At 39.9% G+C, this 17,611-nt stretch overlaps 2 protein-coding genes and 1 long non-coding RNA gene across 4 annotated transcripts in view; all 3 read left to right on the plus strand.

Annotated features, from left to right (window-relative positions):
* LOC310891268 (nuclear pore complex protein Nup153-like) overlaps positions 1-17,611 on the plus strand; it is a gene marked incomplete at its 3' end in the record, with an annotated part of 267,249 nt that overhangs the window by 65,266 nt on the left and 184,372 nt on the right. The window lies entirely within an intron of this gene.
* On the plus strand, positions 5,317-9,821 carry LOC310891260. Of its 2 annotated transcripts, XR_014577497.1 has the most exons (4): positions 5,317-5,411; positions 7,735-8,346; positions 9,073-9,141; positions 9,751-9,821. It is a non-coding gene; the product is annotated as an uncharacterized lncRNA (long non-coding RNA). The 2 variants fall into 2 exon arrangements; XR_014577498.1 differs by lacking the exon at positions 9,751-9,821 and having other exon boundaries at positions 9,073-9,546.
* Positions 10,465-16,839, plus strand: LOC310891257 (uncharacterized protein C6orf52). The gene is made up of 4 exons (XM_083853529.1): positions 10,465-10,808; positions 14,853-15,048; positions 15,575-15,620; positions 16,439-16,839. The coding sequence occupies exons 2-4, from the start codon at positions 14,989-14,991 to the stop codon at positions 16,573-16,575; spliced, it is 243 nt and encodes an 80-aa protein (XP_083709655.1). The 5' UTR covers positions 10,465-10,808; positions 14,853-14,988; the 3' UTR covers positions 16,576-16,839.

Consider the following 17,611-nt stretch of genomic DNA (forward strand, 5'->3'; position numbering starts at 1 on the left):
TTTGTGTTATACTGCTTTCTTGGTTTAGGTCAAATGAGTTATCCTCCAGATAATATTGATGGCTTTTCCTTCTGGGCAAATGGTGTTTTGGGTAATAATGCTTGAGTTAAGGGACTTTGCACTCGGTTTTTAGGGGGTTGCTCTTTTCAAAGAACAGTAGCAGGGAATTTTGTCGACTCTATGCTCATCTGCCAAGCAATTCTTAGGTGACCATGGGCATTCTTTGGCTTGCAGAAAGAACTCAACACTTTGTTTTGGCATCTAAAAGTTGGACTTCACAACAACCACCTTTTCAGGGGTGGAAGCGACTGGCTTTAAGGTTCTGGTACAGGTGCAATCAGGTGCTGGGTTTTAATTATGTTTTTTTCAAACTGTTCTAAATTGTCTCTGTTAGAACTCCTTTCTACTTCTCCATTTAGGAAGGAGATACAGCAAACTCATACTGCTTTTGATTTCGTTCACAAAGTTTATTGCAGTGCCCTACCTTTTGTTTGTAGAGTAGGTAGTGGTGGTAGTGTTTTTTGTGATGCTGGTCTCTGTTGGGTGCCATGTTCTGGAGCAGGAGCACCACACTGATCTGCTGGCAAGAGTCCCTTTGGACAGTTGAGTTGGAATACTCAGTAAATCTCTGGCCCACCAATGCTATATATCTATGCGTGTGTGTGTATATATATATATATTTTATATCCTGAGTCCAATTGTAGATTAGACTTGCTTGAAGGCTGACAACTGTCTTTGCCCCCTTGAAGCTCACAGGTGTTAACAGAAAGAGGAATATGGGCTGTTATGGGCAAGCGATAGTTGTCTGAATGAAGATCTATTTTGATGTAAGACTTTTTTCAGAATTCTAATGGATTGACAGTTCGGATTAGAGAAAAGTCTGAGCATATGCCTTAGGGATCTTTCTTCCTCTATGCAGTTACAGTGCTAAGCAGGCTGTTGTCAAGTATTTGACAAGTTTAGACCAGTTCTCCTCCTCAGTATTGTGGGAGTTTGACCTGGTGTCTTCCAGTGCGATCTAATGCACTTCTGTACTGACTGACTGATTGGCTGCAAGATAAGCTTTGATGTCACGGTTTTTCCAGGCATACTTCATTTTCTTGCCATAGTACTTTTGTTAGAGTTATTCCCTATTCCACTTCTGGTTTGGGTTATTTTTTCCCCATTTCCTCTTGGATTAGGATATCTTTCTGGTTATGTGCTAGGCTTTTTTAAGTACCAGAAAAATGCCTTTGTATGCCTTACAAAAGGGATCTGTATTCATGTCTGAAAAGACTTCTGGAATGTTGGCATACCCAAACACCTCTGCTGTTCCTGCTGATGGCCACATGAAAGCCAGAGCTGCTTCTGAAGCTTAGGCCATATTACCTTGCCACACAAGTCTGAGGCGTCCCTATTCTATCAGAGCTGTTGGCAGTGTTTCCCATGTGTATGTGTGCATATGTGCACTCTTTCTGTATTTTTGTGAGCTGTTCTTTTATATCCCTGCAAAAGATACATGTGCATCGCAGAATCAGAGAACCAGTCCTATTTAAAGGAAGCACTGGAAAATAACAATCTAAATCAGCTCTTCTATTTCAGGTCTTCTGGCTTAGTCATTGTTCCCATGTGAACGGTGCACTTATGTATGTCCTTTTCATTGCTGCTGTTAATAAAGTTTTTCCTATTTAGAACATCAAGTATTTACCAGCGTTTAGCAACTTGTGAGACAGCTTTAGTTTTTTTCTGATCAGCAGGTTTCAATTCTAGGACTAATAACAGCTCTAATATCTTGAAAAAAAAATTTGGCTGGTAATTTCTTTTTCTCTTTTTTCCCCCAACTTCTGTACTGTCGTGTGCTAGCAATGTGACCAGCTACAAATTCAGTACTGCTGCGTCCAATGGTCTGTCTTCAGGAGTGAGTAGCGGAGGCGGCAAAATGAGAAGGGAAAGAGGAATACACTATTTATCAGGAGCTGTACAAGAACAGGTAAGTGACTCTTAAATTAATTGCTGTCACTGAGCTTACTGAAGTAACTAGCTAAGTGTGTCAGTTTTATTGCATCATAGTAAATTATAACAATACCGCTTTATTTTTGCATTGTTTTTGTTTTCTTGTGGGTTTCAGAGCAGGCTCCAATTGATTTCCTGTGTTTGAATACCTGAACTTTGCTTATGTAATTTTGAAATTTTTAATTCTCTTACCTTCTCTTCAGATTCTTCAAACTATAACATTTCTCGTTAGCAATTGAATGAATGAGTCCTAAGAAGAGAAGTTTTGGTGAAGGTTTGTATAGTTTTTCTACAGGAATGATACTTGAAACGAGTGCCAAGTATAAAAAGAAAAAAAAAGCTTAATTTTTGGTTTCATATTTAAGTCATACAGAAAGATACAGGCCAAGAGTGTGAAAAAGAGTAGTAGAAGAGAGCATTCTGCATGTCTGCTAACGATGACTCAGTTTTTGATACTCACCAAACTCATTGTGAGAGAGTTTTTTTCTCATTTTAATAGGAAAAATCTATTCCATAAAACTATGACCATGAATATTCAGATTATTTTTTCTTTTATTGGATGTTATATAAGCTGCCTGTAAGTTAATTTAAGTATTTACGTTAACATTAAGTATTTAATTAATATTAAGTTAATATTAAGTATTTAAGTTAATTTAAGTTTCAAATCATTAAATGGGACTTCTGGATGATGCAATATAAAGAAATCGTAAACACTGTTGTTTATTCCTGTAACGCAAATAAAATAATGGTCCAAATATCAAAAGTTCCATAAACTTTTCAAATCAAAACTGTGAAACAGATGTAAGCTACAGGATGCACTGAATATCAGTAGTACCAACTTACATCCCTGCCTAGTCATTTCTAAGTAGATCATGATAGTACTGTACAAATTTTGGTCAGATTTTCTATGCCATTTAAAACATAACTCATCCAATCTTAGTAATCAAATAAAGTAAGTGGCAGGGATGAAAATTGAAGTTGTTAAGAGGCTGTTTTCTGATTTTTATATTTGCATCCTGATACATGGTATAGACTGTATTTACCAGAACACAATCTTCAGTGCTGCTAGTCTGACTTTCTTTGGTGCTTTTTGTGTTTAGTTTGGTTGTTGAACCTACCTGCTTCTTTAAACATTACCTTTTTCCACGTTCACTGCTGTAATGACTTTAGAAACTTTGGCAGCTATCCTGCCTAATTTTGCAAGAGGAACACTTTCTCACTTGTCTTGAGAGTGTACTCTTAATTGAAGCCATGCGAGGGTAGTTAGAAAGGATGATGCTTCTCTAGAGCTTTGATGACTAAAGTATAGAAAAGAAAGAAAAAAAATGTGATCTGTGCGTCTCTGTTCTGCACAGGTTTTGAGTTAACTTTCAGTGTTCTTGCTGTACAGTTGTTGAATAGAGTATAATGTGGAAGCAGGCCTGCCATAAATTAAAATGACGTGGTAGACAGAGGTGGGGAGATCGGGATTTCTTCTGGAAACTTGCTTTCTCTTAATTTGTATGGATTTTTGTTCTATTTAATTTTGTTAATAAATTGGGTGGGATGGGGTGAGAAAGTAGTATGTCTTGTATAAGAAAAATTAAAATTTGCAACTTTAGGAAGTGGAGGAACCAGTGCTACCGAACATACCCCTACCCATCAGTGCTGCATCGCTGCCTCAGTTCAATTCTAGTTTCATTGGTAGTAGCGCTGTCTCAGCGTCACCGAGCGCTGTTTCAACAGCAGCAATGAGCACGGCAACTCCAGCAGCTGCGACGGGCATGGCAAATCCATCAGAGGTGGAGGGCATGACAGATCCATCAGAGGTGGAGGGCATGACAGATCCATCAGAGGTGGAGGACTTGACAGATCTATCAGAGGAGGAGGTGGAGGACATGATATATACAACAGCGACGTCGGGCATAACATGTTCAACAGTGCCCTCAGGCTTGACATATCCAATAATGGCGGCGGGCATGCCATTCCTGCTGATGAGAAAGGACATATCAAGGTCAACAGCGGCAACGACAAGCGTGGCAAATTCAACGGAGGCGGCAGGCATGGCAGATGCAGCAGCGATGGCGGCGGGCAAGGTAAATCTTTATGCTATAAATAATGTTTACAATGAGTATACTGCTTTATTGCGAGTTGACTTTTTCTGTGGTGCTCATGAAACTAACAAATATTAGTTTCTACGCAGCTGAATGAATTGGGGTTGTATGCCAGTTTGGGGAAAAAGGCATAAATGTTTTGATTCTGCTTCTCTCAGTCTTAGAGCCTGCCAACTCCCATTTAACGTGATTGTATAACTGCTTCAAATGCTGTGGAAGTCTGCGGGGGAAGGGGGGTGTGGACTTTATGCCACGTTATTTATAGTGGTTTTGGCAGGGGTAGAGTTAATTTTCTTCGTAGTAGATGATGCTAGATGATGCTGTGTTGCAGATTTGTGAGCAAAACAGTGTTGGTAAGGCACTGGTGTTTTAGCTGTTGCTGAGCAGTGCTTACACAGTGACAAGTCCTTTTCTGTGTCTCACGCTGCCCTGCCAGCGAGGAGGTCGGGGATGCACAAGAGGCTGGGAGGGCACTCAGCCAGGACAGCGGAGCCCAGAGGACCGAAGGGATATTCCACACCATTTAGCATCGTGCTCAGCAATAAATGCTGGGGGAAAGAAGGGGAAGGAGTGGGGAGTATGTACAGGGTTATGGCATTTGTCTTTCCAGGTAGCCATTACATGCGATGAGTCATTAATGCTACCTCAAATTTAACAACTTTACTTCTTTATTTCCAGTTCTTTTCCCTGTTCCACTTGGAGGGAGTGAGCGAGTGGCTGTGTGGTGCTTAGTTGCCTGCAATGGTTAAACCACAACTTTATTTAAGTTATTAAATTAGAGGTAACGTGGTCATATGAGCCTCACATAGAATGAGCCTAGGGTGCAATAATTGGCATATTATTGCAATAAAATAAACATTAATCTGTTCCAGAGTACTTGAAATATTTTTTGTACGGTTTGAAGTAGACAGCTGCTTTAACATGTTGAGGTGTTTGCTGAAGTTCTTGGAGTATCATTGGGCTGAGTTTGCCGTTCTTCAGCTTCCTGGCTTGCTTTTCCGTGCATTTAGACCTAAGTAGCATCTCCAGCTTTTCCTCTCAGTTTCTGGAATTTGGTTTTGAAGATATTGTCCTATACCCACTTGGAAACTTCCCTGTGTTTTATTATTACTTTTATCTGCAAAATAACTCAAACATCAGGTTTTTCGACGTCACTGCGGGACTTCTGTTGGGTAGTGAATTCAAGTAGTTGTTGCTCTTAAATATAAACCTTTAATTCTTTTGAAAATACAGATACAACCAACAAGTACTGTTAGCAGTCCTGAGTTCGCGTTTTCATCTCCAGTTGTGAAATCTACTGAGGCAGAAGTGCTACCTACGTCTTCTGTAAGTAAAATAATAAAGGAGCTTGACTTTTTTTCTTAGGCATTTAGTAGGCTGTTGCAGAACACTAAAGCAGAATCTGCCTTGATGGAGAAAAGTATGTAGGCTTCTGGCTTATAATTTGTCATTCAGCATGCGTGCTACAAATGTGAAGAGCAGCTTTCAGATTTGGTTTTGTGTGTGCATTCGATTGGAGTTCCTGTGGCTTGAGAATCTGAAAAACCTCTCTTGTTCATAGCAGATTGGGTTTACATTTAGTGTTCCCGTTGTAAAATCGGCAGAACTTTCTGGACCCAGTGGTACTCCAGTGACGCCCTTTCTTACCCTAGGTAACTGAAACTTTAGCACTTCAGATCTGAAGTGCTGATTTTCCTTTTTTTCTTTATTAAATCTTCAATCTGTCCTGTCTGCGCATGCTAGCAATTCCAGGCAGTGTTGGACTTCTGCAGTATTTTTCCAGTGACAGATCTGCTTTTATAATTTTTGTTTTGTTTTGTTGCTTTTTGTTTTGCTTGTAATCATAAAGCATTGCAAAGTAAGTAGAATTTGTGAAGATTCTTATGTGAGAAGCATGAAAGCTGGAAATTCTTGTTTCTAACAAAAGTGAGTATAATCTGCTCTAACTAGGTCACATTGTGAAAGCTGGTTTTGTTTTCTTTTGTTTCAAAAGACACCACCACCTCAACCAACATCAACACACAGAAAGAGGAGGTCAAAGATTTTGCTGGTGGTCCCTTCACCACTGCCCACGTCTTAAAGGAAGGAAGCGTCTTAGACGTTCTAAAAAATCCTGGAGAGATAATGAACTCCTTTTAAAAAGATGCTGCAAAAAATACGCTAGCATTTTTTATTAAAAAAAAACCAACACACGACTTATGGTTAATAGAGTATCTGCTATAAATATGAATGTAGGAGAGCATTACATTAAGCGCTGCGTTTGTTAGGGTGCATCTGCCCCCTTCTATTCTAAGTGGTGTTTGTTGCTGGAAGTAAAACTGCAAGATGAAAAGCAGATGGGTTGCATCTCCTTTACGTGTTAGGATGTAATTGTAAATGAGGTACTAAGAGAATTAGCCAGATAATCGGTGTTTCATTTTAAGTAAATACAATTTGTGGAATTGAAAAGGAAATGTTTGTAAAACTCAACACTCCTGTCCCACCTTCAGCCCAGGTGAAGAAAGAATAGGAAAGAGCTTCAGTTCCAAATACATGGCGAAAGCTGCGAATCTTTGGGCCTTAGCTTACAATGGCTCCTGTGGATTAAAATTTAAACTGCAAACAGAAGTGGAGTGTTTTACGTTAAAAACCCTTTTCTGAATTTTGTTTTTAAGCAATTGCAATTGTTTTCAACAGTTTCATAAAGTGTGTCTGTGGAAAAGATATCTTTTAAGAAAAAGGGCTTTATTGAGTTTGATCTTTTCCCAAAAGTCTTCTTCTAACTTACATACTTGTTAAGAAGGCAGCACATTTCTCTACTGGAAAGAGCTAAGTGAGAGAAAATACATTGTGCATTTTGTTTAAGGGAAGACCTCTGAGTGAAGTGACATTCACTTTCTTTATCGGTTTAAAAGAAGCAGAATCTAAATCCACATTGTTCAAAGACTTCATTTTTGACTAAAAAAAAACCAACAAACCACAAAACAACTATGTTCAAGGTAGATTTACAAGCAACTTGAGCTGCTGTTTAAGATGCATTTCCTTTAGTCTTTCTGTATTAGTAGCTTGTCTTTTCTGTTAAAATTGCCACCTTTTAAATAAGGAGTTGTCCTGTGTCCGATGCATTTTGAAAAAGATTATAGAAAATTAGACAGTTGTTCAATTGTCTTGAGTTTTTATTATTTAATTAATATTCAGCATCTGTGGGAAAATACCGTACGGATTGCTGCTCCGAGTACAAACTTCTGTACAGTTACTGGAGTAGATTTGAGTCATCTGCTACGGAAGGAGGAGCTTTAGAAATTTGATTCGATTGGGCATCGCGTCTTAATCAAATTGTATTATTTCCATTCCACGTTGGACTGTCAGATTTCAGTCAGCTACTGTCTGTTTGTACTTGTATCGACCAGTGAAAATGTTGATTTAAAGCTTGCTTGGAAACAAAGAGTTAAATGAAGCTTTAACGAAATGTTCTGTTGTGACCCAGTGCAGCAGATGAAATTTCATCCGTTTAGATAAGATTTCTGGGGACTTCCTGTTGCGCTCGGTCTGAATGTCTAGTTGTAACCATTGGCACCTGAGTTGAAATTTTTGCCCTCTAGTAAAGTCACTTAGTTACATGTAGTGAGGTGCTGCGCTAACAGGAAGACTTTTTTTTCTTGCTTCCTAGACTTTGGATTGTTGAAAACACGCTCTTCTACGTCTGCACAACCTACAACAAGCACAGTGGTTTATACTAGGCCTGCAATAACAACTTTTTCTGCAGGTAAAGAGACTTCTAAACAAGCATCGCACTGGCAATCTGATACATGTGACCCTTTTCTGCAAAACAAAGACATAAAGGACAAATGTGTAACTTGTCAAGCTACTAAAGCGTCAACAGTTGAGAGTATGAAACAGACAGTAAGTTCAAGTCAATGCGACACCTCAAAGCCAGCAGCGCCCCCAGCAGGGATGCTGGGCTTTGGAGACAAATTCAAAACAGTACCTGGAACGTGGGATTGTGATACATGTCTTGTCCAAAACAAACCGGAAGCTACAAAATGTATAGCATGTGAGACACCAAAACCTGGAACGGGAGTAATGCCTGCTCTGACATGACCAGTGGTCACAGACAGCTCGGTGACAGTGACATCCTCCTCGAGCAGCACTGACACAACAGCCACTCTGGGCTTTGGAGACAAATTTAAGAAGGCGAAAGGCTCTTGGGACTGTGGAATATGCCTTGTACCAAATAAGACGGAAGATAACAAATGTGTAGCCTGTCAGTCTGAGAAACCAGGTATGGTCCTTTTTTTCCTGTTGTTTCCATCCTAGCCTCTGTGAATCTTGTACAGAATAAAAGTACGTTGCATATATGGAATATTTTAAGCAACACGATTCCCAGGTACGGTTGATGGGTTAGCGGCTGTCTGCAGGATTGGTTTACAGGCACTTCAGAGGTCTCAGCCCAGGTTCCAGCCTGTCGCATAAATTGAACTGATTGTGAAATGTATTAGTACGGAGCTGGATCAATGCAGATACCCCCGGCTTTGCAGCTGGTGAGGGAAGATGGCTGAAGTGGGTGACTTAATTTAAAAACAACATAGTGATTTTTCACTGGCGAAAATGAGAACTCCATAGAAAGAGTTAAAAATGACTGCGTTTTTCTCTTTCAAAAAATAAGTAAAAAAAATTACAGAATGTGTCCAAAATGCCTCTACTCACCGTTTGTATGTAATTGAGGGGAGATGTGAAGCCAGATTTCAAGACAGTGTAGTCTTAACTAGTCTTAAGCTAAAGCAGAGAGATGCCTATGAAGGTCAGTGGTAGGCTTCAAGAAAGCGAGTGACCCGCTGGGTAACTTCTTCAGGGCAGTACTGGGTTGTTTCCCATTGTGTGTGACCGTAATTGATTTTGAGCGTGGTTGTATTGTTTTTAAAATACGATTCTAATTCTAACTTTGACTCTAAATGTCATTTAACATGCCATTACATCGAAAAACACCTGTGCAAATATATCGTGGAAGAAACAAATTAAGATGGACTAGACCGGGCTTTTGTAATCATCCTGTGCGGTAAGACTGAAATTTCATGAGGTAAGATAATGGATTTCAGACAGAGTTGATTCTCTTGGACTTCCAACCTCTGAGCGGTCAGTCGGCATCTTTGTCTGAGGCTCTTGCCATTGCAAGGAGGAATTTTGGAAATGAGGGGTTTACTGTGACCATGGTGCAGTGAATTGCACGGTTACGTTGCACTTGTCAAGAGGAAGAGCGATGCAAGTAATACTAGGATAAAAGTTTTCTGCGTGTGCTGTGGAAGGGAAGAGCCATTCTTGTCTTTCCGGTTTTGAATTTGAAGCGTTATCTTCTGCTTCTCTCTTAAAAGGCACCTTTTTTTTAAAAGGCACCTGTCAGGCCTCTTTATGGAGGTTACACTGTCGTCAACAGCAGCAGAAGCTTGTGTGCTGAACAGAGTTGTGTGTTGTTTGGAAGCTTTGAGTTCCACTCTGGTTTTTTTGTTTGTTTCTTTGTTTCTTTGTGGGTTTTTTGGTGGCTTTTATTTTCTTCAGGGGCGGGGGGGGGGGGAGTTGCGGAGTAGTTTTGAACATTTCTGTGGGATTTGACAAATCAAATTTAAAAGTTAATGTTCATTTTATAGTTCATGTTCAAACAGGATGGTTAACTGTCTTGTTTGTCTCACAGAGGGTCCAACACCTGTGACCAGTAGCAGTGCATCTGCATTTTCTGCTCCTTCTGGAGAATTTCTGGATTTAGACAAATTCAAGAAGCCTGAAGGAAGCTGGGATTGGGAGACCTGCTTGGTTCAAAACAAAGCAGAGGCCACGAAGTGTGTAGCCTGTGAAAGTGCAAAGCCAAGCACCAAAGCAGAGCTCAAAGGTAATACTTAATGATTAAAACGAGGATGCATATTCTGTGATTTATTTTTTGGTTTGCTCTGATTTTTTTTATTTTCTTACCTGTTAAGCACAATTATTTTTTCCTTTGAGGTGTGGCAAAATTATTCGTTTTTCCTGTAGGAATATTGCCTAGATAACATCTGTTTCCACACTTTTCCCCAAGAATAAGTTTATCCTTTTTAGAGAAAAGCTTTCATTAATGACGTGCTTGTTCTTTACATGCCCTACACGTTGTTCATTTGGAGTTCAGACTAAAAACATGATCTTTCAAAGAAGTTCGTATACTTTTTAAAGCCAGGTGGTGGGCAGAAAACACAATTGTGAAAAGTTTTATGTAGAGAGGAAGCATGGGGTTTTCTTGTTTGTTTTACTGTTTGGTTGGTTGTTTGTTAAACAGTTTTGACTGGAAAGATCAGGACTAGAATGTAGTTCAAACCTTCACGTACTGCAGATACACCGTGGGTTACGGACTTGACATTCACTTATTTCTGCAGGTTTTGGTACTGCGACTGCGTCCACAAAATGCTGCCTTGCCATCATTTACATTCGGTGTTCACTCAGAGTGTTCAGGTGCAGAGTCTGCAGCTGCCTCACAGTTTATTTTGGGAAGGACAGAAGAGAAGCAGGATTCTGTCACTACTGCTGCTCCGTTAGTGTTTGGAAAGAAAGCTGACACTGAAGAGTCAAAGACACAGCCTAGCTTTTCAGTTGGGAAGTCCGAGCGTACAAAAGAAGAGAGCACAGCAAAACCTATGTTCAACTTCAGTTTCGTTAAACCATCAGAGAAGGAACCTGAGCAAGCAAAGCCAGCTTTTTCATTTGGGGTCCAAACCAGTACTTCAGGTAAACAGAATATCTTTTGTCTTCACTTGTGCGCTTATGTCCATCAAGTAAGACCTCTGAAACCATACTAGAAAAAATCTGCGGGATTTGATATGTTCATGTACTAGAGCTTTAGAAAAAGTTTAATTCCTATATGCAGCATGTCTTCTGTCCTGGTTATTGATACGTACGCAATTAGTAGCAATCCCTTTTTTGATCTCAACACTAGGTTTAGACAAAAAATTGCGACACCTTAAGGAACCTGTCCTGCATCTCATACAAGCACAGAAGTTGCAGTGTCTCAATGCTAGCAGTACAGTTGGTGGTAAAATCTTTAGTAGGGTGAAATAGAGGCCTCACACTTTTCAGAGAAAAAAAGAGATGAGAGAGAGTATCTTATTCCCACGTACTTGCAACTATGCTGCAGAGTGTACTGCTGTTACTCTAGTGCTACAAAGGTCCAAAAATCACTGAACAGTTATTAGCCAGTTTTGTATTCCTTTAATTTGTTGAAAGACTGCAGTAGAGGATTGAAGTTTTTATTGAGGATCACTGTGTGGAAAAATTCTGATTGTTAAATGTCATTTGTATGACTTAAGAACCACGTTTTGGAGTACAGAATTCAGTATTAATTCCAGAAGGGGTAAGGGAAAGGACATTAGCTAGTAATCCCGAACAAAAGCAGTGTATAGAGCTATACTGATTTTAATCGCAGTATTCTTACAGTTGGTCTGTTACTGAACAGATATGTTTTGGGGAGATATGGTGGCCAGGGAGGCGTGTGTGTTTGTGTGCTTCCTCTTCTAGTTAAGGTTCTGGGGTTTGGTTTAGTCAGGAAAATTCGATGAGGCACCTTGTGTAAAAGGAAATGTTAACCAGCATTTTTCAACACGGTGTAGTCCCTTAAAAGTGTCATAGATGAAAAGAGGCCATAAACGCTGGGGGAAAAAGTTAGTGGGAAACTGAGAGCAGGATCACATTCAGTAGTGAGAGAGCGGCAGCCTAGGGAAAGCTGATGAATGACTGTAACAGATAGTTCTATTTTAAGTGTAAAACAACACTCAGTACTTTATAATGGTGGTCTTACCAGAGGGTTCTTCTCCATGGCTCCTAAAAGCACGTCTTGAAGGCATTCGAGTGCAGTGAACTTAAGCTGTAAGAGTTGGGCTGGTAAGCTTGGCCTGATTTGAAGCTGTAGGCACGGGGCTATAATTTCTGAACAGGCTACAAAAGAAACTGTACCACTGTGCTTTTCAGTGCTCCGTTTAGCAAAGCCATCAAATTGTTGCAGGCAATTGATGTTGTTCTTCTAAGAGCACCTGAAAGATATTTTTGTTTGAAGAGTTCAGAGGTACCGGTTAATACTGGTTCAGATAATTACAGCCAGCTCTTGGTGTTTGTGACCAATAAAGTTTGTGGCTCCAAAAGGAGTGGGTTAGTGCTAACTGATTAACTGCTGTATATGCAGAAATATGGAATCTGATTACTTATGCAGAGAGCACTTAAAATGTATTGTTTTGCTGGCTCTCAGTGAGTTGCATCTTAATGCTACCAAGGAATAAGCTTTTTGCTTCTGGCCCAAGTTTTTTAATTTGGTGAAAGCCTTTTCTGTGCACGTGCACATGCCAGAGAGGTTGCTTAAGTAATAGAAGCTATAGTAGCTGCTATCTTCTGTTTTTTGTAGAAGACAGAAACTGAATTCGTTAGCTTTGTAACTGTTATGCATACCAGAATTGGTTTTCTCCCTTTTGAAAATAGTAGAGGGTATGCCTATGACAGATTTGGTGAGCAAGGTGATCAGATGAGGGCACTGCAAGACTGCCAGAACGCACCAGGTCTGGGGGGAAAAGGAATCCGGCTGAGCATAGGAATTTCTAAAAGGTAACCAAGGAGTTGTGCATTGATACAGTTATTCTAAATAATCAGATTCTTGTACCTCTGCCTTTGGAAAGTCTGTGGCCCTTGCTGTAGTGGCTGCACACAGGATGCAGTCTACAAAACCAGAAATGCAGAAGTCCTATGTTTTGACTCCCTGGATTCATCAACCTGCTTCAGGATGGCTGGGGGAATCCAACTGTTAAGTCTAGCCAGACAGCGCAACTTGGGCTTAGCTGCCATTGTAACCAGCCTTGTTTCTCAACAGTAGCAAAGCTGAATGCATTGGTAAATATTTTCAGGTTTGGGCCTGCATAAGGTAGAAGGGACAACAAGTGGTTTTATGTGCTAGGGAGTTCTTGTTCTTAGAGCTTTCCCTCTAGTTTGAGAGAAGCACATAACTAGTTTTACAGTGGGTTGACAGGAAAGAAGTGGGGGGGAAAAATGGGAACGCAGGGAGAAAGCCAAAGGCGTTATTACTAGAACAGGTTTAGAATGCTATTCTTTGCTTTTCATGAGCTTAGGGCAATGGGGAGTTTAAAGCTTAGCACTTCCTGAGAGGGTTTCTTACTCTACCGGCTCAGTTCTATCACTTATTTAAGGCAATTCAGGTCTCTGAACGGTTAAAGAATTGATACCAAATTTGATGAACTTTGATCCAGGATACTGACAAAACAGGACTTCATATAAACAATTTCAGTATGTTCATGAGGTTAGCTTGTGTGTTCTGTTAAATAGTAAAAAATGACACTTCTGTTTCTGTTTACCTAGCATAATTCTGCAAATGTTGCCTCCTTCTGCTTTAGAATGGAAATGCTCTTCTCCAAGAGAGCACTGTCCAAACTTCTTTGCCAAAATTTTTTGATTAAATTAATATTGTTTTATTTTGAAAACAAGAATAAGCCACAAACATGTTTTCTTGCTTCGGCTATCCAGAAGAACGTCAACAGTATTTTCAGATTTTCCTTCCCTACACAACTGTATGTAGGAAGAGTGCAGTTGGAAGCAGAAGACCTAAGATGATGTATCTTCTGTTTGTTTACTACAGTAACAAGACAATGGATTACCTCTTTATTAGAACTTGTGTAGCTTTGCAGTATTGAAACAAATGTAGGTATTAAAATACACATCAGTAATACGTTTCTGAATGGCTGAGTACCGTGCTCTCTTAGCATTGAAATACCCAGCCATTGGATTAGTTTGTCCCTCATGTTTGCTGAGTTTGGAAGCTATTTCAGAATGCCTTCAGCTTGTATTCTTCCCCAAAAGCATAGAACTCACTTCTCTGCATCCCCAATTCAAGTCAGAGAAACTGGGCACTGCAGACACAGGAGGTCTGCCTGTACAGAATCAGTGAAGACAAGTCTAAACAGCGGATTTTTTTGAATATGCAGCTGGGTTATCTGAATGTTCTTTATGCAGTGTACCTCAGTTTTAGTACAGATAGCACTTGTCTTGGTTCTTGTCATTAGTCTGAAGCTGCCCCTGAGAAAATCTTGAAAGGGAAAGTAGTGAAAGCTAATCAGCTGGCCCTTTCTTCTTAAGAACCAGTGTATTTTGTAATTCTCCCACTAATAATAAGGCGTCACGCTGGAGAATCGCGATTGTGTTGTTAAGCAAGACTGACTTCACCTGAGCGGTATAGTTGGCAGCTGTTGAATGTTTAATGGACTTTAAACAAACAAAAAAACTGAGCAGGTGGAGGTAGACATGGCAAACTGACAGGCGGCGTCAGATGCTTCTTTGAAATGGATAATCTGACTCCATTCACTTCTTTCTGGAAATAAGATCTAGTAATTAACCAAACAAAAGATAGAAGGGTTAAGACTGCATCTTTAAAGCAGCTGTGCTTGATAAATGTCTCTGGTCTTAAATCAATCTTTAGCAAAGCACAGAGACTTAGCAGCAGCTTGCTTATGCCAACGCTAAAAATACTTGATGTGTACAGGTAACCATGTCAAGGCTCTGGAGTTAATCCATGAGAACAATTCCTTCTGGTATTGGCAAAGGTGAGGATGCTTGCTTCTATAGAAATGAGGTTTTGAGCTGTGACTTAAGCTGTCACTTAGGTGACTGTTTAGGAAAGCTTCCTTTTAAGCTTTGAAGTATGTAAGCTGACAAATTGTTTAAGTTCAGAACTGGGTTTACAGTCTCTTGTTCTCTGACTGTATGCAACTTCTCATGTTTCAGACTGAAAGCAGAATTGCAGCGGTACCAGTCATACAACTATAATGATTATTGCCAAGATTACCAGAACTACCACTCGCAGAGGAGTTACGATGCTTACGCTGACTACAACTACAGCTCCTATGCTCCCTATGACAGCATGCAAGCTGTTGGAGACTGCTCTTTAGGAGATTCTTTAATGGCTCCAGCTGTTTTTGAGGTAAAGATAGTGCACGCTTGCTGTAAAGAAAATATTTCACAGATAATATGTTGTACAGATTTGTGTGAATCAGCAAAAAGAATCCGAAGTTGAAAACATGCTTTCTGCTTAGTGTGAAGTTAAAAGAGCAGATTCCATTCAGAGGTGTTTGTATTTAAGTGCTTAAATAGTAAATCCATAGAATTAGTGATTTATACACCATTATTTGTTCACGCATACCAAAGAATGGTTTTGACAGCATAATTGCGTACGCTTCTTCTGTTCCTGTTCTTCTGATTTGCTTTGCTTAAAGCAAATTAAACAGTTGTTGTAAGTGGTCTTATCGTGGTCAATGTATTAGTTGTGACCTCCGGAAGTCCCTTCCAACCTGTACTGCAATATTGGCTTTCTTCTAAAAATAAGTAGATAAAATGCCATCTATCCTTGTAGTTGTAGGAAGAAGGAATGGATTGAGACTGCAGCACTTTGAATCTGTGATGCTTTCTGAAATGAGTTATGATTAAACTTAGCCTTTTCTGTCTTTCAGGAATCTTCAGTTATGACTGCAATCGGTGATGACCTAATTACTGACGGTAATAAGGGTTCTATCATTGTCACTTGAGTTTAGCCATCCTTGTGCCTTTTAACAATACAAGCCAACCTCTACTGGATGAAGAACATCTTGAAAGTTCAGCTGAGGTCAAACCTCTGTGGGGTTGATCTGCAATCAGCTGGGGTTTTAAAGCTGATACAGCATACACTGACCGCATCAAGTAAAACGGGACACTGTCAATGCTTCGCAGCAGGTTTCTTGTACCTGTGCCTTCATTCCCATTTGAAAATGGTCTAAGACAGAATTTTGTTCTTTGTATTGGTTCCGCTAAACAGATTTTATATTAGAAACTCAGTAATATGCAAAAGCTTTGTTCTCCACCCTGAGGTAAAAGCTTATGTTGCAGATTCCAAAAGGAGGATTCAGCTTGCACTTACAAATACGGTACAAAACATATTTGTGTCCTGGAAGGTTTGCAAAGTTCCTCACGTGGAGGCATTTTGTGTTAGTGTTTAGAAACTATCCTATGTAACGTGTATTGCCGTAGAAGTGAATTAAATGACTCTTGGGAGGGTTTCATGGCTGATTATCCTTAAACGTTATCTTTACTATCTTAAACATTGTCTTTGTCTTTATCTTGAAAGACAATTCTAGTCCCAGCCTTCTAATATACAAATTCCCAAAAGTTGGAGCTGTGAGGCTCAAAATTTTAGAGGACTAAATACCTCACTAAAATTAGTAGATCTAATAGCTTATTACACTTAGCTTAAAATACATTTTGTTAGCCATTTCACATGAAGTTTTTTTGTGCGCATGCCTCAGATTTGATACTTGGACTTACCAGGCTTTTATTTTCAGATCCACAGCTCTACTTGGATGTTGATGAAATGAACAGACAATTCACGGAGACAAGCGAAGAACTCTACGATTCACTCATGAATTGTCACTGGCAACCTCTGGATACGGTCACTTCTGAAATCCCCTCTGCTATTTAAGTGTCTTCTAGAGCATGACCGTTAGGACCAAAGTGCTAAAACTACATTTCTTCTACATTATTCTAGCTCATAAGTTTTAAAGCACAATGATAGGTTGGGGTTTTTTTGCTATGCTTTTGACAGTTTCTGTAATCTTTTTGTTCATCACTCTCTTCTTGGAGCACCATGAAGTCATGTAAATATTCGAGAAATGTAAAGAGGTAAATGGGGTCTTATCTTAAAGATAAGACTTGCCTGTGTAAATAAAAAATTTGTTTCTGCAAACCTGCCAGCAAGGGATTTTACTTGTACCTGTGTGCAGCACGTTCTCTTCCGGCTTATGGAATTTAACAAGGTAGTAAGGGTATTTCATCTGTCTTTATTTTTATATGGGCATTAGGACACAAGCAAAATCTAGCTTCCCCTTGTTTTCCTGGTTCCTTAGGTAAGCGACAAGCCAAGCCTTTCATGTGCTTGCTTAGACTGGAAGTATGTATGGGAGACACTCACAGGCCTTGCTATGGAAACACCTGTGCCCACTTTTTCCTGCAGGCTGCTGGCTCTAACTGTACTACTGATACATGCTAGGTCAGCTAAAATTGGCTTATAAATAGGGTATGTTAAGCATATGGAAGTGTAGACTTCAACTGCCATAGCTACAAACATCCCGTGGAATGAGGATGATGTCTGCTGGCACTCTCTGCATCAGCATTCAGTTTTCCCTTGCCCTTCTTACTGTTAGACTTCTCAGCTGACGCTTTACAGCGAAGAAATTGCTACAACATAATCCGTGTTCTTAGTCCACCAGGAACAACAAAAAAATCCTAGTAACAGCTCCTTAAGTTATACCCTCTGCTACCCTCTCTGATTGCTCTGGTCTTCCTTCATTCGTGGTAATGAAGTTTTTAAAGCTCTGGTAGAAGGATGACAGCACTCAAGTCAAAGGAGATGAGAGCAATGAGGAAAGCTTTGCTTTAAGCTAGAGCAGTCTTGCGAGTTGCTGCCTTTATGCTGTTCTTATCTTGAAGGGTACAGAGTCTTTTCCAGTCATAGGGAC

Source organism: Anser anser, assembly GCF_964211835.1.
Source record: "Anser anser genome assembly, contig: HAP1_SCAFFOLD_60, whole genome shotgun sequence".
NCBI lineage: Eukaryota > Metazoa > Chordata > Aves > Anseriformes > Anatidae > Anser > Anser anser.

Bases quoted from the DNA above. Each gene is read 5' to 3' on its own strand.
- LOC310891257 (XM_083853529.1), top strand. From the start codon at position 14,989: ATGCAAGCTGTTGGAGACTGCTCTTTAGGAGATTCTTTAATGGCTCCA. The intron at 15,049-15,574 runs GTAAAGATAGTG...TCTGTCTTTCAG, and splicing joins TGGCTCCAGCTGTTTTTGAG to GAATCTTCAGTTATGACTGC. The intron at 15,621-16,438 runs GTAATAAGGGTT...TTTTATTTTCAG, and splicing joins TGATGACCTAATTACTGACG to ATCCACAGCTCTACTTGGAT.